Source organism: Elephantulus edwardii, unplaced genomic scaffold (genome assembly GCF_000299155.1).
Source record: "Elephantulus edwardii isolate Elephantulus edwardi_28Jun2011 unplaced genomic scaffold, EleEdw1.0 scaffold00039, whole genome shotgun sequence".
NCBI classification, from domain to species: Eukaryota; Metazoa; Chordata; class Mammalia; order Macroscelidea; family Macroscelididae; genus Elephantulus; species Elephantulus edwardii.
Genome location: NW_006399789.1, coordinates 18220351 through 18243741, shown reverse-complemented (window position 1 = coordinate 18243741; position 23391 = coordinate 18220351). Strand labels below are relative to the sequence as shown.

Below are 23391 nucleotides of genomic sequence, written 5' to 3'. Positions count from 1 at the left end.
ACTACATTTATAAGCTTAACTGTATGATTTAAATTTAGAATGCTTTGCTTTTAATAAACAAATGAATTTCGTATAATTTTTTTCTTGATGAATAAAGTTTGTATATTTTCTTTTCATACAGGCTTTTAAGTTGCAATTCATTTCTAAAATAACAAATATGGAAAGAAGGGATAGTGGAAGGAGAATTATCATCAATTACATAAAAAAATCTGAAAAGCAATTCATTTATGAAATAAGAACTTGTGACTTTTGAACAAGGTTCCAAAAACCATTGATTGAATTGTCCATTTGAATGGTGTAAGAATGACACCTAATGCAACTGTAAAACAGAATTACTGGCGGATATGTAGGTAACATAATACAATTTCAAGATGCTAGGGGAAATGTGAGATAATTAAAGTAAAATTCTTTTTTTTGCTAGGGATCATGATGCAGGCTAGAAGGAACAGAAATCCTGGGTTGGTCAACAAAATGTGTGACCTATGGAAATAAATTAAACTTTAGTTCTCTCATTCATAAAATGAGTTAAGAATAGTCTATTATGGATTTAATTGTGTCCTCCGAATATACGTGCAACAAATCTCCTACTCCACATCCATGGATAAAATCTCATTTGAGAGTGAGCTATCTTTGTTAATGATGCAGGATTAGTGTAGAGTAGACATTTTTATGTCCAAGGAGTAAACAAGTAAACTGAGCAGAGAGGAAATGGGCAAGAGAGAGATTCCAAGCCATAGGAAGATGGCTGAGAAGCAGAAATTCCGAAGAGATAAAGACACACTTAGCTCTCTTAGAACTCTACTGCCAGTATTTGTTAAAGACATCCACTGGTGTTATTTCAGTTAGATCAGCACTAGACAGCTAAGACATGGATCTGCCATTGGGTTCCTGAGTGTATTTAAAAAGGTGCACTTCTATGTACAGAATTTTGGACATAGTAAACACCTGGAAGAAATAGAAATATGCATATGGATGTTAGAACAAACAGAGATCAACAAACTTAAAACACAGCGAGCCCACTATATGCTCAGCCTCGTGTAATTATCCATTTAGTGCATCATAATGTTGAAATACAATTTGTGTACTAGACTTGAGGACGGATGTTTTAAATGGTTGTATCTGTTTGTTATAGTAATAAATGAGAAAATATAAGAAAATAGGTCCAACATACCATCTTTTCCTTGGTGTTTATTTTCATTTGTTCTGACTGACTGAGATTCAGTGCCATCTGGAGCCTAAAGATAGAAAATAGGCCATTTAGTCATCTCTAACTTACAACCAGAGGAAATGGTATTGCAAATAATTCTGTTATCAACCTTTAGAGCACACGATATAATCTCAGAATTCTAATCAACAAGCAACCATCTGACAAATATTCGATCCCTTGTGACAGGCAAAACATAATATCCAGTGGAGAATCTATCTATCTATCTATCTATCTATCTATCTATCTATCTATCTATATCTATTTATCCACACACACACCCCTCTAGGGAAAGAGGAAGACTAGCATGTCCAAAACAAAGTTAACAGCCATCAGCTGACTCATGAGTGAACAATGGCTGATTAAGTTCATACAATGGGATACTCTCTGGCTTGTTTGTCAATAAAAAAACATGAAGTACTGATATCGCAATGTGGATATTGAAAATATGCTGAAAGAAGTCAGACACAATAGCTCACATGTCATATGTCCAATTTACATGAAATTTCCAATATACACAAATCAAAGAGCCCAAAGTAGATTAGAGGCTGCCAGGAGTTGTGAATGGGGGAGGGGGCAAGAGAAGACCACGCAGAGAGACAGTGACTAGGAATGTCTACAAACTGGTATGGAGTTTCTTTTGGGGAAATAATAATAATATGCTAAAATTAATTTTTGTAATGATTGCACAAATGGTGAATATTAAGAAAGATACTGAATTATATACTTTAAATGGGGGGAATGATATGAGAATATCTCATAGATATACAAGTTGGCATATAGGCAACAAAATAAAGTTTCTTCAAGTTAAAATAGAACCAGTAGTAAAAAGAAAAAATATGAGATAGCTAAATTCCCAACAAAAGCTATGATATTGGAAGAAATGTCTTTTTCCAGGGTTAAGACAGGGATATCTGAAGAATACAGTCATCTACGAGTTTATGAATGTGGTGAAACATGACTTTTCTCCTTTACCAATAAGTGAGGCCTCCTTTCTAAAGGTGTCCAGGAATCAGAAAAGGGAATTGGGATGAATCATTCCAAGAGGTCAATTTTAATTAATGATTTTTAAATAAAAATTGTACTAAATTTTCATTACTTTTGCAATTATTAACAATTAGAACTTGCTCATTTCCCAATCTTGGCACCAGCAGTAAGGAAAGCAAAACATGAATTGTATTGGGAAAATTTGCTGTCAGGGACCTCTCCAGAGTACTGAGAAGCAAGGACGTCAGTCTAGAGATTAAGATGCACCTTAATCCAGGTCATTGTCTTTGCAATTACTTGCTATGCATCAGAAAGCTGGACAATAATGACCAAGGAGACAGAGGAAGAATTGATGCCTTTGAGTTGTGGTGCTGGAGAAGAGTCCAGAACATTTCATGGACTGCTAAGAAAACAAATAGGTTAGTCTTGGAAAGAGTGAAACCTAGTTTCTCCTTGGAGGCTAGGATATTGAAGCTCTGTCTCACATACTCTGGCCCAGGAGGGACTGGTCCTTGGAGAAGGACATCATGCTCAGAAGGGTGGAGGGACAGCACAGGAGAGGAAGACCCCAGATGAAATGGATTGACACAGTGACTGGGGCAATGGGGGTAGATGTGTCAGAGTCTGTGAGACTGGCTAAGGACAGGGCAGACTTCAGAGGTGTTGTACATAGAGTCGCTAAGAGTCACAGGTAACTTGACAGCACATAATAACAACAGCACATAAAAGACAGAAGATGGCCTTTAGCACCACACATTTTTTGTGTGACATTGTTAGTCAGGAAGGATTCTTATCCTTCATGTCAGGGTGAAGAAACATCTAGAAAAGCACTGAACCAGGTGTGTACAAGCCATTCCTGTACTACTGACAGACTGGCAATACCTGGGACATTCATAGTTAATACTAAGTCACAGAAGTGGTAAAAGGGTGTACAAACAACTTTTAACCACCTCAGGACAGAGCAGTACCATACTCCTACCCTCTCCCCACAAGCCGGTAGAGAGCTCACCTCCATGACACAGGGAGTACTGTGAGTGAGTGATTCCAATCTTACACATGAACACATATTTTGGAGCATGTGGTGAAAATGTTTTTCTCAGCAATTAAAGATGGCAGTGCAGATGGTAGTCATTTCTTTATTATATTTCCTAGTGTCAGTAAGAGATTCACGAGGAAGCATTGAAAATGGAAGAGTCAAATCTCTTCTTACTCTTAGAAGAGAGGAGTTGTACATGAGCATAGTTGGCCTACACTTGCTTGAGGGATGGGGGAGGTACAACAAATTTCTAATGGGGGGCGTGCTTCAATTAAAGGCATGCAGTGTAAACAAGTTAAAATTATTTTAATTTACTTGGGCTATTTCTCTCTTAATGATTCCAGATGATACACTCCACCAATTACCTTGGACTTCATGCATGTGGTTTAGATATTATAAGGAATTTGTTGGGAAATGCTGCTTCTAGAAGTACCGAGTATAGAGGCATTCTCTTGCAGACTGGCAGCCATCCCAAAGTATACATTTAGCTGATGCACAGTTCTCTGGCCCTTCCCTCCTTTGATTTCCTTTTAACTCCCTTAGGGAGGGCTCTTTAATTGGGAAGGAAATGTCATAATGTTGCATTTCCTTATATTCATTTTTCCATAGCTGGTAACCTAGTCCATTCCTTCAGCTTTAGTGGATGTGCCAAAGAGCCTCTGGGGTTGTAAGCAAGTACTTAAGCACCTCATAGCAGCAAGAGACTGGCTGCCAAAATCTAATAACCTGCAAACTTCCACAAAGGTACTGTATTTTATCTACAACTGACAATGCAAATGGAGTAGCAATCTGCATCTTTTATTCTGAAGGATGAAATGTGTATAATGAGTGGGGGGTGGGGGAGAGAAGATAAATGCAAGCCCTGTCTCCTTATTTCTTGAAAGCATCATGCCCTTTTGTTGCCCTGTGTTTATAATATAAACATTATTGTGTATCGCCAGTCAGAACCAGCCCATAGCCGACCCCCCCCCCCAGTGGGTTTAGAGAGGCAGTCCAAATTACTTAATTTCACAATCAGGTCTAGAAATCTAAATCCAAATACAACAGGTCGAAGAGTGGTTAAATGCATATACTTAAGCCTCAGACAGATTTGGGGTTACTGTCTATGGGACACTGAGCAAGTTACTTAAAGTCTATGAGCCTCAGCTATAGAATGGAAATAACACCTCATTCACAGATTGGCTGTGAGAGAATTAAATGAAATAAAGCATGCACAATAGTTAGCACAGTTAGTGTTCGGTAACAGTGGCTACAATAATTATTGTCATTATGGCTATTTCAATCAAGGTGGGTGGGAGATAGGAGCAAATAGAAAGATTTCCTCAGTGTAAGAAGATGATTAATTTATATTCTGGTACAAGCTCCTTTTCTCCTCATAGATAAGTAAAGAATAAGTTACTGACTTATTCTAGGCCATACAAGTCTTAAACTTCTTACATATCTTTCTTTACATATCCATCTCTTTACTCATGAGTTGGCCAGTCTTTACCAGACTCCATTGGCTTCCATTACGAAAACAATCATTTTAGCAAATATGTCCTAAAATCTTCTACGGGATATGCACAAGGCATAAAAGGAAAGTCTCTTCATGTACCATGGTTCTGACTTGGTGGTTCAGCTGCAGTTACTTCCCTCATACAGTACTTTCATTCATTCTGCAAGGAGTCTATAAAAAATGAAATATTCCTACAAGAATTGATAGACAGCAATTATCTGCACTCTGCTTGTTCAGAGCTACCTTCTCACATTGCTGAGGTAGTCTTCCCTTTCACTCTAATGAGGTCGAGTCCTCCTCTAATGAACCAACCAAGAGACCATCTTCCCCTAACATTAGTGGTAGCACACTGAATTTTAACTTTCTTCATTTTCTGTTCCATCAGGATAGATTCTAGAAGGAAAGGAATTAAGACCTGCCGCTCAGAACTTCAGTGCCTGGAAGAAAATAAGTGCTCATTAAAATTTTAGTGAGTTGAACTGAACTGTATTGGCTCAGTTAAAATCAAGCAATGTCTTTGTCTTAGCATATGAAAAAAAAAACCAACCCAAACCACACAACCTACTTTTTCCTTTGACTCTGTCTGTTGTGCAAATATGTCTCTGACGTCAGGAATATGGTACTGTTTGTTTTTCTTTCTCAAGGTCTGGGAGACAGTCTCGACTCGTTTCTGAACAGCTGCTGCCTGGGTTCGGGTCAAGGTTGATAAAAACACCATGCTTTCATGGGAATCACCAGCAGACTCTCCAAAGAGATTGGATAAACCAGCCTCTTTCAGCCATTCTTCTTCCAATTCCCCCTCTAAGACAGCAAAGAGAGAGAGAAAAATAATAAAAGGGGGAAGATATGGATATTTAGGTTTATAAAAATAGGAGAACTTTTACATTTTTTAAGCTGCTAAAAAACTCTTACCTAAACTTTTCTATTATAAACAAACTGCAGTGCTAAGAATCATTATGTGAAATCTGGACAACTGCCATAAACTCCAGCCACAAAGATATCAAATTTTAGATCCATTTCATAAATACACAATTAAAAATTTTAAATTACTTCACATGTAATTAACCTCTATAACTTCCCTGAAGATTAACTAAAGAAAATCATACTGTTTCCTTTCCAGAGATGAGCAAGCAGTGAAAAGATAACTTATTTCCATCGGGTTATAGAAGGAAGTTAATGCTGGGGACACAGGCTTTAAAGCCCTATTTCTTGGCTTAAATTCAGCTGGAGGCTCAAATACCCCAGAGTCCACAGTAATTTATGGAAATACTGGTTTTTCTGTTCTCTGTAGCTGACAGGGAGTGTAGAAAGAAGCAAAGAGCATCTGGACATAAGGAACGAATCAACTCCGAATTAATTTTTTAATCCTTATAGTCAGCACATCAGATTCATGTTATTTTTACAAATTAAGGGGTGGGGGAGGAGCAGCTGATTTATTTTCTCAGCAAAGAGCTTATTATAGGTAACTAATTAAATAACTAAATCAATTTAAAATACTAAAAGCAGGAAGGAAACAGTAAACTTAATATAGTACAGGGTCTAATTATGGGAAAGAGAGACCTAGAATTGATTTATTCCAAGAGAAAGAAGAAATGAAAAGACATAATATATTAGTGTTGGGTCTATATTCCATCTCTGTACCTTTACAACTGTAACAAGTCACTAGGCCTCAAGGAAGATCAACAGATCCTCTCTGGTAAGGTTAAGAACAGCTGCTCTAGGTACCTTATAAGCAAATATGAGAAGATGTAGGAAGAGCTTTCCAAAGGGTTATTATAGTGCCTATCACTTGATATAACATTGTTTGTTTTGCTTGTCTGTCTTTCTATATGATAAACTCCTTGAAGGCAAAATCAATTATTCATAACCTTGACTTCAAAAACCATTAACTGAGGGTAGGCATTATGCATGTCAGGCAACAAAAACTGCTTATTGAAATAAAAAGTAAGACATTATTATTAATGCTATTATATGTATTATATAATGTTATTATACATAGGTCGCTATGAGTTTCAGGCAATTGACTGCACGTAACTACAACAACAAGGTAGAATAGGGTACAAGCACGTAAAACTAAATTGGTGAGAAATGGGGCTATTATCAGGACAAGAAAAACAAACAACAGCAATATAATAGTCACTTGGTCTATTAAAAAATAGAGGTTAAAGTCAATCAACTCAAAGTTGAAGAAAGGGCTTCTACATGTAAATTCATTCCCAGTTTTATTAGTGATCACATTGTGAACAATAATATTTGGCTTTATTTTAACTTTGAAGAATCAGGAAACAGCTAATGATGATAGTTATGTACTTTACATCCGACTTAAATGTGGTCTTCCCAAACATGCTCTTTCTCTGTTCAGTAGACCGGTTATATCTTATATACTACTGTTGTCTTGAAAGGTAAGACCAAAAAATTGAGAGGTGCTATTAATTATCACACATAGCATCAATTGTATTATGAATGTATGTACAAATTATACATGTATACTTTAAGAAATGTTATATTTGTTAAATGTTTAAAACTTGAGAAATGTAACATAAAAATAATTCCCAATTTTTCTCATTGGTGTACTTGTAAAGCAAAGTTATCCTAAGTAAAAAAACCTATTTACATAGATTGGATTTTAACAATAGGCTCCAAGTATTCCCTTGAAAAGCAGGCCTCTATTAGTGGGTCTTGCCACAACTCAAAGGCAAGAGTCTTAAACATACTACAGACCACCAAGAAAACAAATAAGTCTGTTTTGGAGAGGGTGAAACCAAGATTTCTCCTTGGAGGCTAGGATTTTGATGCCCCTTCTCACATATTTTGGACACATGGCCAGGGGGAACTGGTCCTTGGAGAAGTACCTCATGTTCAGAAGGGTGGGGGTACAGTAACTGGAGCAATGGAGGGTAGGTGTGTCAGAGCCAGTGAGACTGGCTCAGGATAGGGCAGGCTTCAAAGAAGTTGTACATACACAATTGCTAGGAGTCTCAGGCAACTCAATGGCACATAACAACAACATTTGTGGGTCCTGCGGCAGTGCCAAGAGCTTATTCTCGTTAGTATTTATATAAATTTCTATGAAAAATTATACACAAAAGTTTAAATTGTATGGATGCCATAAGCATAGAAAGAGAACTGAGAAAATACTTGATAAAATTGGGTATAAAAAACTTGGTGAGTAAAAGTGTTGAAAAATATGAAATTTAAAAATGTAATTAATACAAACTTTATAATATTCTTCTAGAATGTCTAGTAGTAGATATTAAAACATATACATTTATTTTTAGATAAATTATGAAAAAATGAAAGAAACATGCAAATATACGGGTTAAAACAATATCACCCAACACTGCCCAAGCCTATAACCTTAGACTAGTTGGCTAAATCATAGTCACTTAGTCAACTTCGAGTAAATAAATGGGAATGGACAGAAATAACTTAGAAAATTACCCATGATGCTAATCTAAGTTTGCTGCACAAATAATTGTCCAGCAAAAGGTAACTAAAACTAATTATTCCAGTTTCTTCTCCCCCACCCCTTTTTCTTCTTTCCTATACATTCTTTCTCATAAATATATATGCAAAATAACCCCATTTATTTCGTTTGCTATTACCATCAGGCTCTTTGACAACCACTACTTCTTGGTCGTGTCTGTTTTCACTGGATTTCTTGATATTTTCTATTTCTGTCCAATAATAGTCTTCCATAGATAATTCATCCAACGAATCCTGAGAACTTGATCGGTTAAATGGTGATTTTTCTGTAACTTTGGTGGTATTTTCCTGGTTCATGGTATATTGGCCATATCTGCGACTATAAATTCAAAAGAAAATGTGTATTTTAGCTCATAAAGAAGTAGTACAAATTCTAAAATATCACACAACAGAGTTAAAGAATTTGGAAACTCTTTATGTTCTCTTTATTAAAATTTATATAAATACTTTCAAACTTTTTACATTTAGATGTTACTATCATATGCTCCAGAAAGAGCTAACAGTTTTCTTTTCTACAAAAAAGTATGGGAAAGAACAATTAGTAATATGGTAAATTATATTTCAATTTACATTTCAGTAAGAATACTTTAAGATCCTTCCAATTTCGAATATTGTTCAAATAGTGACAAGGCAGATCGTGAGTATGGTTGTTACTGTTAGGTGCCATGGAGTTGTCTCAAACTCAACAAGATGGACTGACACAGTGACTTTATCAATGGGCTCAAGATACCAGAGACAGTGAGGACTGCACAGAATAAAACAAGGTTCAGAAGTGTTGTGCAGTGTTTCTATGAGACGTAGTCAACTTAATGGCACTTAACATCATTGTTGCTGTTATTCGATGTCACTGCATCCTAATGCCTCTCTATGCAACAGATAAGAACTTTACCAATTCTGTGTCATTCATTGCTTAAAACCATTGTTATAGTCACTGTGTCAATCCATTTAGATCCTTATTATAGACTTCCAATTCAATTGTGGTTTTGTTTCTTACAGCGTATAACATGTTCATTCATATTTATAACAAAAACTAGTCAACCTTATACTGCAAGTATCTAAATGAAACATAGTTCCAATTTCCATTTTATTTTTTGAACTGATTTCTAAATAAAAGAGTAATTTGTGGTGTTGTTATGTGTTCCCAGAAAAATTTTTAATCTCTACCTACAAACGTATGTACCTATGACTTAAATAAATCTATTTTAAAACATGGCAAAATTTCATTCACTTGGCAACTCTGAATAACTAGGAATTACCACTTCAGAATTCATGTAAATATTATTAGGAAAAAACAAAACATAAACGTTATATTCTTTCTTAAAAACATTAAGGTATATGACAAACTACAATAAAAATATAAATCTATACAATCTCTAGATTAAAACAGGAGATATTGTGGGTTTTAGACTAATATTTTAGATACAATGCCAAAAGTGCAATCCAAAATAGAAAATAAATACTACCAGAGAAGAATAAAAAAAACTCATAATGTTATTATAACTTCTAATAAGATATATTTTCTTTATCACTCATATCTCATTTCTGAAACTGAAACAAAGTAGATCACAAAAATAACTTCTATATAAAAGAAATAGTAAATTTATTATTATTTATATAGGAAAATAGAAATATTAATTTATCATTAATAACAAAAGGGAAAGAAGACTAATTACTTAAGCAGGAAATTTTCAGGTATAGTGTGTTTCTTCTACATACAATAATTTCTAAAAAGCCATTTACATGTGGACAATGGCAATCTAGAATTTCTGAGAAGCAATATTTTGCAAAATTGTTTTTACTGACTTGGGTTTTTTTCTGTTTAAGTAAACAGAATACAATAAAACAAAAATATTCTGATCGTGAGTGAACTTTTTCATATTTAAACAGATATTTGCATAATTAGTTTTTGACTGTAGAATCTTAATAAGTCATATTTTCTATCTCTTTTCATACCAGTTGGTTTTAGGAAACGTCCAAGAAATTGTTATCACTTTAAATAAATTCAATACACCAGGGTATTTAGTTGTTACATACTAATCAACTAATTTTATTCCACTAAAAATTGTTCTCTTGGACTTGACTTCTTGCTACTTTATTTTCCGGCTTCCATGAATAAATGAACAATCACTAACATTTCTTCACAATCTTTCTCCATTTCTTTACTTTTGGAGAATGGTCCATCTTTCTCTCTGAGATGTATATGTTCTAAAAATAAACTTCTCTCCACAAAAAAAAAGTAATTGTATCAATCTAGGGTTCATTGGTGTGAGGGTATGAGAACAAAGGCCAACAGGACATTTAGACATATCTGTGTGAATCTCTTGCCTCAAGGCTCAATTGTAATTGTTTGCTTTCCTGATCCCTTAATGAAATGACTTTTTCCTCTCTAGCTTGCCCCGGTACTCCTGTTTTATACATTTGCTTCTACCCTCCCTTCTCTCTTCTTAGTAATCATTGTTGTTGTAGTTGTTGTTGTGTGCCGTCGAGTTGTTTGCGACTCATAGCGACCCTATGTACAACAGCCCTAAACTCTGCTCTGTCCTGTGCCAATCTCATTGCCTCTGACACACCCATCCCGAGTACCCCAGTCACTGAATCAGTCCACCTCATAGAGGGTCTTCCCCTCCTGCGCTGTCCCTCTACTCTACCCAGCATGATGTCCTTCTAAAGACCTGTCTCTCCTTACAACATGTCCAAAGTACGTCAGGCGAAGCCCCAGAATCCTTGCCTCCAAGGAGCAGCCTGGTTTAACCCTCTCTACTTAGTAATCATTACTAGAGTCAATATTTTTATTTTCTAGTCCTTATCCTTAAAATATGAAAGAGAACATTAATTCATTCTTTAAAAATAAGCAAATTAATTATAAATGCATATACATTTATGCATGTGTGTATATACATATACACATACAGATATATACACACACATATAATTCAGAGAGCTCTGATGGTGTATTCCATAGTGATTTGCCTGTTAACTCATAGGTGGCACCCCTCTGATGAATTGAAACCACCAACAGCTGCAATTTATAGACTCCTGCACACCCCAAAGGAGGGTCTGCTATGAGTCAGCTCCAACTAGACAGCAAAGGAGATAGATGATTGATAGATAGATAGATACATACATACATACATACATACATACATACATACATACATACATAGATGATACATAGATACATAGATAGATGACAAAGATATCACCTTTTATCTATCTATCTATCTATCTATCTATCTATCTATCTATCTATCTATCTATCTTGATTATATATCTTGTTTCACATATTTTTAGCATGTTGCCTTGGAGGACATTATGCTTGGAAAGGTGGAGGGTCAGTGTGGCAGAAGAAGACCCTCAACAAATCAGAATGACATGGTGACTTTAGCAGCAGGCTCAAGTATATTAGAAATAGTGAAGATGGCACAGTATAGGGCACATTTTAGATCTGCCATTCATAGAGTTATTATGAGTGCAGTTGACTCAATGGCACATAACAATAACAATTATGCTGCTGCTGCTGTTGTTATTGTTATATGCTGTCAAATTCAGTATAACTCATAGCTACTCTATGAACAACAGATCTGAACCCTGTCAAATCCTGAGTCATCCTTTTTATCTCTGACACACTTGAACCCCTTATTGCAGTCACAGTGTCAAGTCATCTGATTAAGGGTCTTCCTCTCTTTCACTGACCCTCCAACTTTCCAAGCACCAGGTCCCTCTCCAAGGAATAACCTCTCCTAGCAACATTCCCAGATCTGTGAGATGAAGCTTTGTCATCTTTCCCTCCAAGAAGCATTCTGGCTGTACTTTCTTTAAATAAATATAAATATATATGTTAGCAGGCCACAGAATACCTAAAATCAATTAATATAAGGTATGCCCAATTAATGTTGCATATGTCAAATAGGTATCTATCAAATCCTGAATTTTCTTTTATCTATTAGGCTATCGGAGGAGGAATGCGGCATCAAAATCGGAGGAAGATTCATCAACAACCTGCGTTATGCGGATGACACATCCAGCTTTGCTGAAACTGAGGAGGACCTGAAGCACTCACTGAAGAAGGTCAAGGACTGCAGCTTTCAATGTGTATTGAATCTCAACATCAAGAAAACAAAGATTCTCACCACTGGGGATAGATGGTGAAAAGATTGAGATTGTAAACAGTGTTAGTTTGCTTGGTTCCACCGACAACACTCTTAGTACTAGAAGCCAGGAAATCAGGAGATGAACTGCATTGGGAAAGTCAGTTGTCAGGGACTTCTCCAGAGTACTGAAGAGCAACGATGTCAGGCTGGAGATTAAGGGGCACCTGATCTGGGCAAAGTCTTCACAATTGCATGCTATATGTCAGAGAGCTGGACAAGTGACTAGGGAAGATAGAGAATTGATGCCTTTGAGCTGTGGTGCTGGAGAATATTGTTGGATATACCATGGACTGGTAGGAAAACAAACATGTTTGTCCTGGAGAGGGTGAAATCAGGCTGCTCCTTGGAGTCAAGAATTCTGAAGTCTGACATACTTTGGACATGTTGCAAAAAAATCATGTTTGGGAGGGTGGAGGGACAGCGTAAGAGAGGAAGACCCTCAATGAGATGGATCAATTCAGTGATTGGGGTAATCGGAGTAGGTGTGTCAGAGACAGTGAGGTTGGGACAGTATAGAGGCAGGGTTTAGGGCTCTTATACATAGGGTCGCTATGAGTCGCTAGTGACCCGATGGCACATAACAACAACTATGTTTCAAGATTATCTCCCTTGTTTGTGTTTCCTACTACAATTAGCCCAATTGAAGACTGTAATAAGGACTGTCAACTAAGTGCAGTATAATGACTAATGCCAGATAATATGGTTTGTCTGCTAACAGGAAAGAGATGTGGCTGAACTAGAAGAACATTCACTCTTTCTCTTTTTAAGAAAGGTGTTTATTATAGAAAGAATTTTCCAGGAAATTTCCATTAAGATAGCATGCATGGAAAAAGTGCAAGCACACTGAATAACAGCGTGATTACGTAAATATACCACCAATATCCAGTGTGCTTTCAAAACATGCATAAAGCAAAAATCTAATAGCTTTGTGCTGATGAATCAATATTTTGAGTTTAATAAGAATCCAAAACTGAATAAGCTAGTAATAACCTAGAGATACTGAGTGACGGAAAGCAGGAGTTTATTGAGGGCTTTCTTGCAGGTTTGTTTTGCTTGCTTACTTTTCCTTTTTGTTTTTTTTTTTTTCAAATCACAGGTAAATGTGGCAAGAAAATATTGTTTTGTTGACACACTAGAGAATGTATTGTAGGGAAGAGTCAAACATTCAACAATAAATTATCCTTTTTAGCCAGCTTGCCATATAATTTATATATCTAGCAAAAATGTAACTGAACACTTTTTAATTACACTTTACATCAATAAATGTGTGTGCCACTCCTTTTCTTCTTACAATATGCTCTCCTCTCATATTCTAGACAAGCTATTGCTAGAAGTATAGTCATTCTTAAAGCTGGTGCATACTATCTTCTCTCCTGGCAGAAACTAGCTTAACTTGTTTCCTCTCCTATGTGGGTTTGTTTTTTCAGATATGTTACATGATGCCATTCATTCTGAAAACTGGGTTGAAAAACACTCAGCAATATCTGCTAGACATAATGAACTGAGAAGAAAGAAATATTTACCACTTCCAAAAGAAAAACCCAAGTAGAAATATGGTGCTGAAATCACTCAGAGAAACAGTTTATACCACAGGCAACTACAAATGACTCCCGCCTGACCTTCTGGCACGTGATGGCTCCATGTGCTTTTCTCCTCCCTTCCAATCTTGAATCCCACATGCAAACCATACTATGGGAGCCCTTCAAAAGTTCTCCCACTTCTCACCTTTTTAAACTCTAATAACAGAAATAACACAGCTGTTTCCAAGAGGATGCTGGAGCTGCTCTATAAAGAACTACTTCTCAGCTAGTTGAATATGCCACACTCTTCACAGGATTATTGTTGTGCCTTTCTTTGCTAAGGTAGTAAACATCACCAGCAAATATCCATGTTATTGTTGTTATGTGCCATCAAGTCACCTGTGACTCATAGTGACCCAGCAACTCTGAACTCTGCTCTATCCTGAGCCAACCTTATTGTCTCTGACACACTTACCCTATTACCCCAGTCATTGAGTCAATTCACTTCATCAAAGGTCTTCTTCTCCTGCACTGACCTACCACCCTCTGAAGTAGACATCTCTCTCCAAGGACTGGTCTCTCCTTGCAACATGCCCAAAATATGTCAGACAAAGCTTCAGAATCCTTGCCTCCAAGGAGCAGCTCGGTTTCACCCTCTATAGGATGAAACAACTAGTGGATTAGAACCCCGAGTCTTTGGGTTGGCAACATAACTCCTTATCAAGTCTTCCAAAGTTCATTTTTCACAAAAAGGTAATGTTCATTAATTATAATGTGGTCTACTAGAGGGATGCAACCTTATCGTTTAGTATTAATGCAATATCTTTTTCTCAGTGAACAAAATTATATGGGAATATATGAGACTGGACAATTGCCAAATGACAATTCTAGCTCTGCCATCTCTGTAGTATTAAGAAAATCACGTAACTTAGCTTCTCTAAGCTTCATTTCCCCTACCTATAAAATGGAAAAACTACCAATCGACTTGAATACAGCTCTCACAGACTTTTTTGGTGTGTTATTTTTACTAACCTGTATTAAATGCCAATAATAAAGAAGGCACCAAGCTACTATCATTACTGATGCCCAATACTGATAACAATAACACCCTCAATTTCCACACGTGAATAAGATCATCCTTCAAAAAATCTTTTGGTCTCAGGACACCTTTAGACTCTCACCCAAAACTCCAACTATGCTATTAGGTCTGGTATATTGATATTCATAGCATTAAAACTGGAGAAAATATTTCCTTTTGAAAGAGTAATAAATGTGCAATCTTCACTGGCCTAATGGGTAAGGTGTTGTGCTGCCACCCCAAAAGCAGGGAGTTCAATTCCACCTCAGGATTTCTCCTCAGAGAAAGATGGACAGTCTCCTCTTATAGCATTTCCAGCTGCTGAAAACCCAGTGGTGGGTCAGCTATGAGTTGGTTCTGATTTAACAGGACATAACAACAATAAACATGCTAACATAAAGTACACATGCTGTTGTTGTTGTGTACCATTGAGTCAGAACCAACCCATGGCTGACCCTCCAGCAGATTTTCAGAAGCACTTATTTGCATGGGGGAGAAAGCCCATCCTTCTCCCACAGAAAGCTAGTGTAGTCGAACCATGTGCCTTTGGTATTGGAGTACAGCTTCTTTCCACTAGGCCAGCAGAGGTCATAACTTGGGGGGAAATTCTTTTTCAAGCTCCCATCCCCCGTCCCCAAAATAATATAGGGAGTGTAAATGTTTCACATTTTAAAAAAATCTTTAGTGGACGACAAGTACATTTCACATCTGTTTCTGTTTTCAATTTTCTGGAAGATAGTCTCTGGGAAGCTCCACTCTAATCTCTTGAGAGAAATAATTTGTATCTCTTCGACCTCTGAAAATCTTGGAGACCACCACCAACCCACCCCAGATTTCTAGTTCATACTTTGAAAATATATGTTTTAGAATTTTTTAACCACCACCACCTAAAGGGTCTGAAAAAGTACTATTCAGTTCTGTGGGCAATGCTCCAGCTAAGCCTACTAAAAGAAAGTCATGTTTTCTTAGCAACTCGTGACCTACTTTTTGTTTATTTTAGTTTCATTTTCAAGTCTTCCTTCAAAACTGGGACTTATTCCAATAGCATATCCATATTTAATCTATACTAAGATAATGGAAACAGAAAAACACCATTTGAAAATGCCTGCCTTGCTACTTCCAGCATGAGCTTTTTTATCCTTCATGCCTTGGGGCAGAAGTTCTCTATCGGTTCTATTTTGGCCACTGTATTTGCAAACATGTGCTGCCATCTTTAATACCGCTTTCTTACTTATGTCCTTGGTCTGCAACCATCTCAAGGCAGATTTCTATTTTTTTTTTTTTCACAACTATGATGCTTCTTTAAATTCACATTTAATTATAAGGTCTAATTACTATGTGCCCTACTACAAAAGCAACATGATGAAATCACAGAAAAAAATATAGAAGGTGCAAGGATTTCATTTTAGTTAGATCCATAATCAAAACTTAAATAAGCAGTAGATAAGAAATCAAATAATGTATTATTTTGAGAAAACTTGCTGTAAAAGACCTCTTTAAAGTGTTGAAGAATAAACATATTACTTTGAGGAACTAAGCCAGGCCTGATTCAACCCACGATATTTTCAATCACCACAAATGCAGGCAAAGAACAAGAAATAGAATGCATTTGAAATACGGTGTTGGCACAGAATATTGAATATACTACAGACTGCCAGAAAAATAAGCAAATCTATCCTAGAAGTTCCGCCAGAAAGCTATTTAACAATAAGAATGGTGAGACTTTGTCTCTTGCACTTTGAACATATTATCAAGAGGGACCAGTCTCTAGAGAAAGACAATATACCTGTCATAGGGTCAGTGACAAAGAGAAAGACGTTCACTAAGACGGACTGGAATGATGGCTACCACATTGTGCTCAGATACGAACGACTACAGTATTGAGGACAGGACATAGCCAGGAAGTGTTTTATTTTGTTGTACACAGGGTAATTGTGAATTGGTACTGACTGAACAGCATTTAACAACAACCCTATAAAAAACAGGGAAGTGAAGGTTCACTAGTATTATGGAATTCACACAATCGATGCAGAAGACCTGGGCTTGATTCCTTGCCAATGCATCTCATATGTTACCACTACCCATCTGTTAGTAGAGGTTGCATTTTGCTATGATTCTGAATTGATGACCTTTGAAATATGGTATTGGCAAAAAAAATAGTGAATATCCCAGGGACTGCTAAAAGAACAAAGAGATCTATCTCAAAGGACATGCAACCAGAGTGCTCCTTAGAGACAAGGATGGTGAAACTCCATCTCACTTACTTTGGCCATATTTTCAGAAGAACCAGTCCTTGTAGAAAGATATCATGCTTGGAAACGTAGAGGGTAGGGAAAAGAGAGGAAGACTTTCAATAACATAGACTGCCCAAGGGACTACCACAATGAACTTGAGCATGACAGAGATTGTGAGTCTGGTGCCAGACAGGGCAAGGTTCAGACCTTTTGTTCATAGAGTCATTACAAGTTGTAGTCAACGCAACTGCACCTAACAACAAGGACGACAAGATCCTGAGTGAGTAATAATAGCAGAGTTTTCAGACTGCAGTGGAGTGGGAGGAAAGGACTAGTTGATCCACATTCAAAACTCACCTAACAAAACCACCACATGAAGAGAAGCCATCAATCAGTCTACGACCTGTTGTGGGGATGGCACAGGATGTGGCAGTGCTTTGTTTCCTTGTATGGAGGTTTATGGGAGATGTCGGCAATCAGGTGCCAACTCAACAACAGCTAAAACAACTATCCTTTTAAGAGTTCAGTCGCTACGCTTCATATGCAGTCCGTATCCTAATTCTGTCCCTTCTTGTTGTATATCACTGAGTTGGAACTGACACAGAGCCTCCAGCAGGTTTTCAGAGGCAGTTATCACACAGGAGAGGATTACCCATCCTTCTCCCAGAGAGCAACTGGTGGATTCGAACCACGTGACTTCAAGAGTACATCACAAATTCTTACCATTAGGCACCAGAATGCCCTAATTCTGTTCCTTATATAGGCACATTTTAGTGTCCCCTAATCAGCTTTCATAAAGACACATGATGCAAGGATTTATTTTCCATTTGCATATTCTTTTTATCCTTACTAAATCTTTTGTAAAAATGCTGCACTTTCTTTCAGGTTCCTATCCTGTATCTACCTCTAATGAATGATGAAAATGGATTGGGTCAGGAGATGCAAAACAGAAGAATAACGTGTTTATTTTTGTTTTATCTTTGTTATGTTTTCAAGTTGCAAAAAGCAAAAGAAAAGTGCTTCTAAGATCATGCTTTATCATCAACCATGACTAAGGATATTTTGCATAAAGCCACATTTATTGAAGCATCAACTTTAGAATGGAATCAGACTTTAGACATTCAAATGTATCCCATCATTTTCTAGATGAGGTAATCAAGCCCCAGGGTTAATTCTTCCCCTAAATCAAAGAACAAAGTGATGGTTAAACCAAAATCATTGTCCTTGTTTCTTCTTCAGTGGTCTTTTCATTATATGAAATAGGAAAAAAGGATAGAATTTACTTTCTAGTCAGCAAATACTTCAACCATTCAAAATTTGCAATCCACACAGCAAAACCAAAGGGAACTTTTGCAATCTGTGATCAGCATTTTTAAATGACCATTACTTTTTTTTTTTTTTTTTTTAGAAAAGGGGGGTGGATTTCATAATGCATTGCTCATTAAAATGCATGAGAGCACTTTTAAATTATGGTTGTGTCTTGCTGGGGAATGACTTCAATTTTTTTACAAAATATATATTTTTTAACATACTTTTTTTAACATACATTTAAGAATCGGTGTCTTTTCCTTGTTACATATTCTCTTTGTTGGAAAAGTAAGACTAAACAATAAGACCTGTTTCTGATGCATAGAATTGTTCTTCTCATTTCTGAAGCTTTATGAAAGAAGTAATCACTGTCATCGAGAGATGGGGAAGCTGTTAATACTGTGTAACGTCTGTCCATCAGGATGTGCTGAAGTTGAATGACTATGTAAAGCTGTAGTCTATGAATGACCCAAGTCATCCGCCTCTCCCTTGGAAATAAATGCCTACTGTTGTTTGGCTGAAAGCAGTAATTATTAGAAGTGGCTCTGACAAGCTGGAAAAAAAAGAACACTAACAATGCCTGAAAGTTGTAAGGAGTTGATTAGAAAGCCAAGCCTCATCACTTCCTCACGCCTCCTGCAAACCAGGAAACCACTAAAACCCATGCAAAGGACGTCCAAGCCCTTCCACCCAATGCAGTAATTATTGTGTTAAGGGCACACAAATGATCACATTCCTTGTAAACTTATTTTACTTCTTCTCTTTACCTTTCTTTTCTGGAAAAGAAAAAGAATGAGATAATAGAATAAAATACACTACTTCTCTGTCTGCTTTCCTTTTATTTAATAATAAAATGCATTGCCTAAGCCCTCCTGCCACAGGGTTGATGCCACTCATAGTCAACCCTTCTGGACAGAACAGAATTTTCCCACATGGTTTCCTAAGCGGTAATCTGTATGACATGTTGCTAGGAGGGACTTATCCTTGGAGAAGGAAAGGATTCTCAGAAAGGTAGAAGGTCAGCAAAGGAGAGGAAGACCCCCGACTGGGTGGACAGGCATGGTGCCTGCCACAACGGGCTGTACTGTATTAGGAAGTGTGAGGATGGCACAGGAGAGGACAGGGTTCCCCTCTGTTGATAGGTTTGCTATGAGTCATACTCTACTAGATGGCACCTAACAACAACAATAACATTTATGGACTATTAAAGTTTAGGTTCTGAAGTACCTACTTTGTGGAAGTCTGATGTTTATCACAGAGCCCTAACTCCATTTTTACTTTTTACATCTATTCAGATGCCATTTTGAGGGTTTGTTATTTGCTGTGTTTTTATGGTTTGTTTTTGTTTTCCCCTGAACATTAAACCAGTCATTGTGTTTGGTCCATCCAAGTCCAAAGAATATCTATTTGTCCTCAGGAAGAACAGAGTTAGATGTAGATAACTATTGTCTGAGGTGGAGGTTGGGGGCTAGGAAGGCAGAGTTAGCCCTCAGTCATGCAAAGAGAGCTGTGGACCCTGTCTTCTCAAGTACTTTACAATTTCCCAAAAAGAGACCACATGTTATCAAGTTTAAGGTAAAACTTGGGGTCTTGGTAACTCTGAGGGCCACATGGCTCTGAGTCATACCCTGAGGACCACCATGTAGCCAAGTGACCAAAGTCCAGCACTAGTTCTGTAAACTTTCTAAATCTGCAATTGTGTGTATCCCCATCATGTGCAGTCCTGCCTGCAACAGAGATAGACAGTAACTGCCTCCAGTTATGATCTATAATGATGTACTTTGTTTCTAATAACATAAACGAAAGTCAGGACCACAATTCAGTAGATTCATTTGGCATCACGCCAATGGTTTCTCTCATTACCAAATGGTTCACTCCCTCTTCCACCCTGCCCCCCCAATCCAGTATGAAGTTTGATGACAGGTTCTCTTTGGAAGATGACTGAATCTGAGATATCATTTTCTCCTAGAACAATGGAAGCAGATCATTAGGTCTTTATTCCCTCATAGTCTTAGTAGGTTTGCTCCAAATAGCTAAGCTTTTATTTAATAGTGAGAAGCTTAACCATTGCACCACCAAAGTGCTTTGCTCAGCTCTATGCATGATTTTTTGATGATACATGATGGACGCTTTATGAGGTTTGGTTGAATGGTCGCACACAGCAAAGGATGAGCAAATGAACAAATTAATCTCTTTATGCAGCCTTTACTTAGTAAAACTAAGTAGAGACCACTGGTAACAGTTCCTTAAAGAACTAGGCTTGAAAATCTTATCACTTTTAAAGAAAGTAAAATACAGCAAAGGAAATATATAACAAGACCAATTCATTATATATCTATATTGATAAACACACAGATGTTGTTATTGTTGTTGTTATGTGCCATCAAGTCACCTGCAACTCATAGCGACCCTATGTACAACAGTCCTAAACCATGCTCTATCTTGTGTCAATCTCATTGTCTCTGACACACCTACCCCATTACTCCAGTCACTGAATCAATCCATCTCATTGAGGGTCTTCCTCTCCTTCATCGTCCCTCCACCCTCCCAAGCATGACATGCTTCTCCAAAGATTGGACCCTCCTTGGAACATGTCCAAAGTATGTCATAGATAGATAAGAGTAAAAACTCAAACTCACTGTTGTCAAGTTGGAATCAACTCATAATTGATCTTCCAATGGGTTTCTGTGTTATAAATCATTTGGGAGACAACTGATCATCATTTTCCACAGAGCAGCTGGTGGATCCAGACCACGTATCTTTGGGTTGGCAGCACAACTCCTTACCCACTAGACCACCAGAACTATATATATATGTCGTTGTTGTTGTTGTTGTTGTGTACCATTGTGTTGGAACCAACTCATAGTTGACCCTCCTGTGGTTTTCAGAGACAATTAATCACTTGGGAGGAGACTGCCCATCCTTCACCATATGGACCTCTGGTAGCCTAGAGGCAAGAAGTTGCTTTGCAATCTGGAAGTCCACCAGTTTCTCTGTGGGAGAAGGATGGGCAATCAACAATTAACAATTAACAGTCTCTGAAAACCACTGGAGGGTCAGGTATGGGTCAGTTCTGACTCAATGATATACAACAACAAGAACACATATACCCACTTCTGCTTTTGTTTTTACTATTCTTCAACTTCACTAAAATAATAGGCAAAAGGCAGTAGGTCTGAAGGAAAAAAAAGAAGGCAGGCTCAAAACAGAGTAGGAAATCAAAGGCTAACAAGGCAAATTCCAAAATTCATTCTCAGTTAAGTCCAGATTCAAAATTCATGAAAAGATCATTCTTGACTATCACTGGCAATGAGACATCTCCTCTGTGTCTTTTAGCTCTGGTTTTAGGCAGGTGAGATTGATCATTGGAGCTGAGCTTCCCATATATCATCAGAGGGGACCTTTTTCCCCTTCTTATTTGGATAGACAACTCAACCCAAGAAGTGACCAAATGAAAGCTCCAGATTCTTAATGTCAAAATAATCTTCTAAGATAAGGTGGAGTTCATCAGTATGAAGCTTTGAAAAAAGTATCTCAGAAGATAGGCTCAGAGTACATCAAAGGCGCTCAGATACCTACTTCATTCTATTACTGCCCACCATGTCTCGTGCCTATTTGATGCCCTTACCTGCAATTCCTACCTGAAATACCTTTTTTTATTGTTCCAGATGGCTGTGGAGCCATCAAAGATGAAACACTGACAGATACATTGTGTAGTAAGCACAAGCCTCCAAGCTGATCTGTTTTCCAACTGTCATTACCTAATTTCACAGAGAGGGACCTCTCCCCATCCTGGCAGGAATAAGAAAAGCATTTCCTCTTCAATTGCCCACAGTGTGACCACTTTCTTCTTTATGATGGCCAGGCCATGTTTATGTCTTCACTTACCAGTGCATTTCTGGGGGCACAAATCCATATTCTGATTTTGGCTGTTGTTTTTTTGTTGTTGGTTTGGTGGGTTTTGTTTTTGTTCTTTTACACCTTGATGTCCCTGAGTTGAGCAAACTGCTTGCCTTAGCAGATGCTTGGGAATTGTAAAATTAATTTGGAAACAAATTAATGACATAGAACTGCAAAAAAATAGACAGGTGTCTTAAAAGTAGACAAGGAAGATCTATCAATTACCAGGAAACCCTAAAGCTTATAGGGTCATTGTTCCATGTCTGACTGGACTTAATGACCTTTTAGTCTGAAAGTAGACTTCCTTATGAGGGAACTGAATGATACAAAAGAAAAGAGCTATTACATCAGACTGTAAGTAAAAGTAAGTTGCAAACACACAGAGTTTGTCAAACACACAGTCCCTGTTTCCATTCTGCTACCTTAATAGCTAAAAACAACTAAAAACTATTTTTGAATATTCACTCTTAGAGATGCTTGTTTAAACAAGAGTTTGTGCTGGGTTATATTTTGTTTTCTGTGAGGAAGATCATAAAAGACACCAATAGTAAGTATGGGTGGAATTTTCCAGTTCCTCTCAGTGGCCAAGACAATTCTTCAGATTGAGTCTTCAGGTCATGAACCCTGTTTTCTCACTGTCTCCAGGCTCTTCAGATCCCACCATGGTTCACCATTCCTCTCAAGAAAAACTTCACTTCCCTCTCTGACTTCTACTGTACTTGCCATCAAGTCACTTCAACACCTCTTCCCCTATTTCAAATAATAGAATTTAATGAAATAATATTTGAGCAATAGCCTATGGTGATGAAGGCAGAAGTTCAAGCTGTTTTGAAGGAAATAGCAAAAAATAAGGCCCCCGGTATAGATGGTATACCGATTGATATATTTCAACTAACAGATGCTGCCCTGGATGTGCTCACCAAGTTGTGCCAAGAAATCTGGAGAATAACCACTTGGCCAACTGACTGGAAGAGATCTATATTTGTTCCCAT

The 23391-nt window shown here is 37.3% G+C and overlaps 1 protein-coding gene across 1 annotated transcript in view; it reads right to left on the bottom strand.

The window, feature by feature from the left end:
* Positions 1-23391, bottom strand: part of ARHGAP18 (Rho GTPase activating protein 18) — a 212631-nt gene that overhangs the window by 79569 nt on the left and 109671 nt on the right. The window contains exons 2-4 of the mRNA XM_006885031.1: positions 8328-8527; positions 5288-5523; positions 1172-1235 (exon numbers count right to left, since the gene is read on the bottom strand). Of these exons, the coding sequence (XP_006885093.1) occupies positions 1172-1235; positions 5288-5523; positions 8328-8527 (500 nt within the window). The remainder of the gene's footprint in view (positions 1-1171; positions 1236-5287; positions 5524-8327; positions 8528-23391) is intronic.